An 8,970-nucleotide genomic window follows, 5' to 3' on the forward strand; every position below is an offset into this window, starting at 1 on the left:
AGAATCAGCATAGTATTTCTACTGGGTAAATCGCACTGCATTGTATGCCTGTACCCATACCTGGAGAAGGATACCACCCTGGGTAAAGTCAAGGGTGAGCAAGGCCAAAAGGAAGACTCTCGGTGAGATGGATCGACATAGTGCCCGCAAGAACGGACATGAGAAAGGCTGGAGACTATTGTTCATGCTGGACTGGAATGGACCTGATGCTGCCTAACACCAGCAACAAGGGAATCACACATGTAACCTCCAATCTTTCCCAGCATGATGCCGAACTTACATGATAAAGCATCTCTATTTCATTGTAGCTACTGTGAAAGTCAACACTATGAGTCAACAATTTACACTGAACTTTTCTTCACAAGTAATTATGACACCAGTTAGCTCAGAGTGTAATATTTCTTCATATTTAATAGAATACAAAGAAACCAACCTCTTTTTTCTTCTTCTCGTTTTAGCTTATCTTCTTCTATTTCCTTGGGTAGTTTTTCCTTTTTCTCTTTCTCCACATCATTATGCAAATGTTTCGTCGTGTAGCTGAGTGCTGGTGACAGCAGGATCTCCCCATTTTTACAGAGCTCATCTCGGATTCTAATAAAAAACTGCTCAAGTTCCACTGCATCTTCATAGATTTCCGAATCTGTCCTGTAACGGCAGTAAGCGCATCCGTTGGCATACAAACGACTTATTTCATAAACCTTACGTATTTGCTAAGTTCGTTAACGTGTTAATTAACAAACTAGTACTTCAGTTTTAATTAAGCCTCAGGTCCACCAGCGAGGTCTCAACTCTGTACAGATCGTGGGAAAGGAAAGACTTCTTAGGTCCCCCGGCAAGGCTCAGGGAACACTCCCAACAGACTCCAGCAACAGACACTGACTTGCATCTAATCGTTGGAGTAGTTTCCACTTCCCTTTAGTGGGGACCAACATAATCTAGAAAGTGCCAACAAAAGATTCCATTTTCTTCTCTTTGGTATCAGATCATGGCTGGCAGAGCTACTGGGGACACTGATGCTGGTTTTAGGCCTTAAAAGTCAGTGTTCAGTTTCTCAGAAGTGACTGCAGCTCTGGGAAACCCACTGAACGAGGGAGAAAATGGTCCATATCTCTTTAAGAGCTATTCTGAGCCTCTCCCTCAGTTACAAAACCGGGAGACTAGGCCAAAAGAAATGAGAGAATTTAGGCTGACATTTTCTCAGTATCTCTAGTTCGGTGGGGTCTGAGGACAGGTGTGAGTATGCTGTCTCGGATGGCTGGGACCATCAGCAGGCATAGCACTGTGGTATGGTATCTAACACTGGCAGCCTTCCAAGCCCCGCTTCTTATCAGCAAACTGGCAAACACTGCCAATAACGTCAATGGGTGGTTTTTGAAAAGTTTAAAAACCTATACAGGCTACAGAAATGCTAATATTTGTGGGAAAACAACAAAAAATAAAACATCTAAGACACAATTTTGATGCCTGTTTTCTGAACAACTTATCTGAAGCCTCTCCATGTGAAAAATCAAATGGTACATACACCATTTTATAATGCCTTACAGCTTTCAAAATTAAATTCAAAATGAAAGCCCATTTTTTAGAGTAAGTTCAGGTATTAATTTGTAATTTCACCGTGCCATGTGGTTTAGTAAAGAAAACTTTCTCCAAGTGTCACTCTATGCCTGATCCATTCTTTTACAATTTGCATTATGTAAAGAATTTGTCCGTGTGAGAGACTACGTTTTCTACATGAACAAGAACAGTCAGTCACTCAGAATGGAAGACAAACTCTCATTAACCTCAATGACTGGGTAATCTTTTCATACAGAGCAGACGGTCGGCAGGAGACAAGAATGACCATGAAGTGACCCTTGAACCAAGTTTCTTGTCCCTGTCTCTCCAAGGGTGAATCAGTCCTTCACCTAGTCATCCTGACAACAGACAACAACCAGTGGACAACTGGTGTGTGGGCAACAGACTGTGACTGACCACTGCTGACATATGGACGGGCGGACAGGCCCACCTTCACCTGACTGCACATTTTTCTCGTGCTGCTTTGTGCGTTTCACCACACAGACTCCTGACCTCAGGGCGAGAGTTTTAGGTGCTATTAGGTAGCAGTGGTGGGTAGAGGTGGAGAGGTGATGGAACATGAACTTTGTTGGAGAGCAACGGGGAGATGTACTGCAATGTGGGTTTCACTGGATTCGCGGACACTAATATTTCCAGGACACCCATCTTCTTTATCAGAGTATTGCAGATAAGCCAGTTTATCATGCACTGAACTGATGCATTTCTCATCTCTGCAGCATGAGGTTAATTCTTACTGACTACCGTAAGCAGTCAGAACACTACCTTCATCGAACAGGTAAGAATGGCTTTCCTTATGTTCTGCAAACATGCTCTGAGCATAGGAGTGAAATTACGTGCACCTTGGATCCTACCTCCCAGGGTTCAAAAGCAAAAATCCCTGTCAAAAACGGAAGAATGAAGATAGTTCACTTCTAACGATACAGATCTGCTTAATTCTTAGAATATACCATCTACCCAATTCACAGTTGCTAATAATATAAAAGAAAAAAGCTCTCTGAAAGAATTACAGAGCGATCCCCAGGATGGAATGGGAGCAGGAAGAGTGGCTTTAGACTTAGGGATTATTTGAGTAAACTGAGAACAAACTTGAGCCTTTAAGTAAGCTCAGTGAAAGTAGGGGTTCTGTCCTCTCTGTTCAATGGTGTTTCCTAGCACACATACCATCATCTGGAAGCTACTCAGTGAACACTTGTTTCTTTTCCAAAGAGTTCCTGTAGATTCTGACTTTGTTTATTTCCATCTCCAGTGTCTGAGAATAAGAACTATTTCCTGAATGTGCCCACTGAGAACTCCATGCCTCTGCACATGAGGGTGCTTCAAAAAGTCTGTGGCAAATTAAAGACAACAGAATTTTCCCAGGAGCATTTTAAAGCGCTCCCGCCCAGCTTATCTGTACTCCTCTCCCCCCTACTCAACTGAATCACCTGCTTCCTAGTCTTCTTCCTGGTTTATGCTACAGAGTTCTTATTCCCCACGATGCCACCTCTACCAAGCAGCAGCTGGTTACACATGTCTGGAGTCTGCAGTGATCTTTCTGCAAGGGCTCTGTTTGTCGATCAAGACTTCAAGTTCTCAGAGGGTGGAATTCAGGCCTGCTTATCTCTGGCTGCACTCCCTAACTGGGATCTGAGTGCCTGGCTCAGCAGCCGTGGGAACAAGGTGAGCCGCAACCTTTATGATGAGACTTGGGGGGAACTCACTTCTCTTCCTATACCTTGAGTCTTACCTATGTGGAAAAAGGCTGTAATAAGGATTAGAAATAGTTTCCATAAAATGCCTCTCGTGATTTACAAAGAGCAGGTGCTTAATATGAGCAGCAAGTGCTGTATACATATTTTTTGGAAGACCCACAACAAATGCACCTTCCTAATGGGCTTCACAGCTTCCTCCAGGCATCCAAGCCCAACACCTAGAGGTCTAGCCCTTAGCATGACAAGGCTACGAGCTCCAAGGTCCTCAATTGTTTACATTCCCCACACCGTCACTTCTGGATTGCATGAACCTGTTCTACCTGTTGGCTATACTACTGATGCAACCAAGATATACCAGAAGTCCAAGTTAAAAGAAACGAATCTGATGGAGACTTAAATGTGGTTATTTCTGGGTTGATTTTTCAGAGCACTGAACATCTTCTCTTCAAAAGAGAAATCTGAAGGAGCCTCTATAGCAGCGGTTCTCAACCTGTGGGTAAAGACCCATTTTGGGGGTCGTACAACCCTTCACAGGGGTTGCCCGATTCATAACAGTAGCAAAATTACAGTGATGAAGTAGCAATGAAAATAATTTTATGGTTGGGGGTCACCACCACAAGGAACTGTATTAAAGGGTCGCGGCATTAGGAAGGTTGAGAATCACTACTCTATACGTTCTTGAAATGGTTGTCAAACTTAAATAATGTTGAATTGCAAAGCTACCGCATATATTCGAGTATAAGCTAATCCAAATATCAGCCGAGACACCTAATTTTACTACAAAAACTGCATTAAAAATGTGCTGAAAAACTCGACTTATACACAAGTATAGACGGTATCTTACTTCAAGCATTCTAGGTTTCAACTCTAACTTTAAAAGTTATGCTAGTGTTTCTAATTACTAGCATTGTGACCTTTAAACCCCGCAAAAGGTTGTTTTTTTAAGCATGGATACTTTTGAAGAGACCTTCGATCTTGGCTTACTTTTCACCAGCCTAATCCAAAGCTTCTTCAACTGTGCTACAAATATATCGGGCAAAAAGGGGTCTCAGGTGGCAACAGTCTAAGCACCTCTGAGATGATTCAAAGTGATCCTTCCTTCCCACGCCCAGCATGTGCTCCCCCCAAGTGCTGGCCCATCAGAATTCAGAATCGGCACCCACCATGAAAGCAGGTCACCAACACTGCCCTTCTGCTTTGCATTGAACATCACACCTTCTCAAAAAAGAACTAGCTTTTGAAAACGTACCGATTCATCCTTCTTGCTCTTTCCAGTACTTCAAACATATGTTCTTGAAACAAATCAAGCCGCCGGTATCGATTATTTTCAACATTCTTCCTAATGATGTCAAAGGTAAGGGGAGGTTTGTTGGGAAAGCTGGGGTCCACAGCAGGAATTTCTGCTAAGGAGTCGCTATAGCACCTTCCCTCGTCATCCTGGTGACTCATGACGGACACAAAAAGATTGTGGATCAGCTCTTGGATCAGCAAGGTCACGTTTGGCACATGCGAGCCCTCGTCCCCCTCTAGGGCTGTGCGAGTCTCCAGGAGGACCTTGTGTAGGACGAGGGCGTCTTTGTAGATGAGGGACTCCGGCTCATTGTACGTGCAGGCGTTATTGAACATCATGGCGAAGTCCTCCACCATGGAGTCCATGTCTTGGTACTTGTTGGCCATCATGTGGCTTCGAATTTTCTCCATGTCCATGGGCTTCTTGATGGTCAGGTAGTAGTCGGGAAGCTCGGACCTGGAGGGAAGTCTCAGAAAGATGGCGCTGAGGCGGCGGCCCCTCTTATCCGTGTAGTTCTTCACAGCCTCGTAGACCTCATTCAGTTTCTGCTGCATGGGAGTCATGTATTTGGACTTTTTAGGAGAAATGCCACTTTTCCTACCTAAAGAAAGAGACTTAATGTCATTGGACAAAACTAAAGAAGTGATCCTAAATTTGTATATGGCTGACGGCACAGACACTAAAAATGGGACTATTCCAGGCAATCTGTAAAACCCAGTAATTCATGAGCACATGTCTAGTGAAATCTATCTTGAATGAAGACAGAACCAAAAATAAATTTAAGTTTTCAATAGTCATTTTTGTTAGGAGAGTAGTGAGACAATTGTGAATAAGGTGAAATGAAGCAAATGCGTAGATATGTGATATTCTAACAAAACAGATACAACTGTTAAGTCAGAGGAGACTGAGTAAAAGCCTGCAGCCTTTTACTCTATTAAGTTACACAGGATTTCATGTAAATAAAAGACACACACACACCCGCCTAGCTCTGTTCACTAAAAACACCTGGGAAATATGACCAACTTGGTATTACTTGGTATAGGTACCTAAACTCAAGTTTGGAAACACTAATTCCAACAAAAGGTCAGAGCTCCGTGGTAAGAACCTGATTCCCACTTTACACAAGATGAGCCAGGCATCTGACATAAAGAATCTATCAATAACTTCTTACCATGTCAAGAGGACATAGGAGCCAGCTTGGGACAGAACAAGCATCAATAAAGACAACAACGATAGTGGGTCAGATTCAACACTATGGTTCATTATAGGGGTTCTTATTGATACCTAAAAACCGGGTTAATGCTACCGTCCCCTCGGAGTAGTAGAAAGAAATGGCAGTTGGCTTCTGTAAAGATAATGCCAGGGAGACACTCAAGGAACACAGCCAGACCAGGCGCATTTCTTTACCCGCCGAGGGACGTGTCAGGATGAGTCGATTCAGACCTCATACAGAAAAGTCAAGAAACCAATGTAAACAGTTTTTTCATGAAACAGAGGTCACTGATAAGCAGTTAAGAATTCAAATTGGTTGTATGGAGAAAGGAAAGCAGAAATTGGGTAGGGAGAGGCAGGTGACTGCTGTTGGATTTTTTGAACTATATATTTCTTTGATTAAAAATTTAATATATCTCCTTTTCAGATTCCCTCTAGATAATTTCAGTATACAATGTTAGTTATGAGCCACTAGAATGGGATTGAGTTTTTAATTCAAGCAGATCTCTGTAGTTTTGTAGTCTTACCTGAGCTTATTAATCTGCCTATTTATCTAAAGTTTCCTCAACTGTTAAATGTCTAAGAAAATTAAAAGTAACCCTGCCTTAGTACACAGTAAACTAATTGTGTGTGTGTGTGTGTTACTACCGAATACCATGTTAAGCTGTGAATAAAATTTACACATGTGAAAAAAAAAGGGGTTAGTGTTAAGAGGGCTAATTAATATGCCAAACAAAGAAAAGAACCAGGCCTTTATTTTCCTTTCTAAAATAACCCAAAACAAACCTGGTCTGATTGGATTTCCAAATTTGGATGAGGCAAAGTTTCTCTACATGAGCAAGAAATGATAAAAGGGAACAGCCAGCCACCAAGGGTCCCCTAAGGAAAGAACACACCACCGTGAAGCTGCCTTTGCGCCAAAGGGAGGGAACAAGGGATAAAGCTGAATGTGATCACGCCTTTGGCTTCAACTACGGATGTTCAGGAGAAAACACAGTGCAGAGGAACCAACGATGGGAAGTAAGCTGTAAAAATCCAGGTTGAGAATCTACAGCATAAATCCAAGTAACAGATGATCCCTTTAGGGCCAGTGCTGAGTGGCAATACTGGGAGGGTGGAGGGAAGGGGGGGTAGTAAAGGGGAACCAATTACAAGGATCTACATGTAACCCCCCCCCCGGGAATGGACAACAGAAAAGTGGGTGAAGGGAGATGTTGGACAATGAAAGACATGACAAAAGAATACTAATTTATAAATTATCATGGGTTCATGAGGGAGGGGATGGCAGGGAGGGAGGGGGAAAAATGAGCTGATACTAAGGGTTCAAGTAGACAGCAAATGTTTTGAGAATGATGAGGGCAACAAATGCACAAATGTGCTCGACACAATGGATGTATGTATGGATTGCGATAAGAGTTGTATGAGTGCCCAATAAAATGATTTAATACATCCAAGTAACAAGTAAACTTTAGTGGGATCAGGGAAAAGAGGAGAAGAGAAAAAGAGAGCCGGCAAGTAAGAGACACTTAAAAATCATCATCAATTAAATGCAATGAACAGAGCATCTTCGAATCTTCTCCAAGATAAGATGTAACATAAACAAAACAAACCCAACCCCGTGCCAGAGTGTCCACCCTGACACACATACCGACCCTATATAGGTTTCGTTTATGGAAGCAGGAAACCTCATCTTCCTTCTATGGAGCAGCTGGTGGGCTTGAACCACCAGCCTTTTGGTCAGGAATCCAACATTTACCCCACAGAGCCACCAGGACTCCTCGCGGTACAATTTCAACACAGTCAATCGCATAAGGTATCCTTGCCAATCTGAAAATGCAAGGATTTGCACTGTCAGGCCTGAAGTGTTAATGTCCATTTACAGTAAGGGAGGTATGGGGGCACAGGACTACTGTCTGGAGGGACACTAAGGTCAACTGACATAACAGTCAACAAAGTCTACATCCTATTTACTAACCACTGAGGTCTGTCATCCAAGGTGCACCTGCGGGTCTCTCCCTATCTGAGCGATGGAGAAAGAAGACACATGCAAACAGCAACCGTACTCACCGCCATCAGGTCGGCTTGACTCATAAAGACCCGACTCTGGGGGTGTCTGAGACGACACAGACATCTCTACAGGAGTAGACAGCTGCACCACGCTCTCTCGGGACGGGTGGTGTTTTTAAACTGCTGCCCTTGATGCAAACCACTATGCCACCAGGGCCATGGAAGCAGTTAGCCCAGGGAAGTAATGGGCCCTGAACAGCAGTGTGCATGACCCCAGACGGGACAAGCTATATTGTGCCTAGCTAACAGCTGCACTGAACAAGCTCATTAGAAGGTCCTGGCAAGCGCATGTGTGCGTGCACGTACGGGAATGTGGAACAAAACTCAAAATCAGAACTAAGACCTGCAAAAGGACCAAGTTTCCAGGTCAGACAGACACGGGTGACACTGCTGAGACAAAACTGGGTCTGGAACTGCACTCATGTCTGTGGCTGAATTGCAGGCAAACCAGGCAGGACTGGAGAGGGCGCAGTCACACTCCTGAGGCCTCACACCTCAGACAGGCCGGGATCGAGGAGGCAGCGTTTACTCAAGGACCCAGGTTCAGAAGGGTTAGGAGAGGACGAGGAAAGGAAACAGGGAGGAGGGAAGGGCTATGTTATAAGGAAGGGATTGAGTAAAATGTAACAGAATGTGGATGATTGCTGAATGCAAAACTAACAATTACTCTGTAACCTTCATCCAACTCACCATGAAAAGTGTTCCAAAAACAGAAGGGTGATAAAAGAAAAAGTGAACTACAAGGAAGAAAGATGACTGATCTAAAACGTGGGACCTTAGACAACAAACACAGTGGTCCAGTTTCTTCAGTCAGTCACTGGTGTGAAAAAACTAAGGGGAGAGGGAGAGAATAGATAGATGGCTGTGGATGAAAGGAGATTAAGAGCATGATAATCAAATGTAACATAGAGAACTTTTTCAGGTCCTGACTTGAAATCAATTGTAAAAACACATCAGACAATCAACAAAATGGGAAAAATGTCACAAATAAGATAAAACCAAAGAATTATTGCCAATTTTGATATGACTTCATAGTTATCTTAGAAATGTCCCCCTTTTAACAGATAAGTCCTGAATTCTGTAGCAACGAAATGACATGATTTACAATAATTTAAGAAAGAAAAAAAGGGGATC

At 43.1% G+C, this 8,970-nt stretch overlaps 1 protein-coding gene across 1 annotated transcript in view; it reads right to left on the reverse strand.

Moving 5' to 3' along the window:
- The window catches only part of PBRM1 (polybromo 1), a 78,642-nt gene that overhangs the window by 26,919 nt on the left and 42,753 nt on the right, over positions 1-8,970 (reverse strand). Inside the window, exons 17-18 of the mRNA XM_045297385.1 lie at positions 4,516-5,158; positions 434-645 (exon numbers count right to left, since the gene is read on the reverse strand). Coding sequence (XP_045153320.1) covers positions 434-645; positions 4,516-5,158 — 855 coding nt within the window. The remainder of the gene's footprint in view (positions 1-433; positions 646-4,515; positions 5,159-8,970) is intronic.

Source organism: Echinops telfairi, unplaced genomic scaffold (assembly GCF_000313985.2).
Source record: "Echinops telfairi isolate 266 unplaced genomic scaffold, ASM31398v2 ScPeMD7_7420;HRSCAF=8458, whole genome shotgun sequence".
NCBI classification, from domain to species: domain Eukaryota; kingdom Metazoa; phylum Chordata; class Mammalia; order Afrosoricida; family Tenrecidae; genus Echinops; species Echinops telfairi.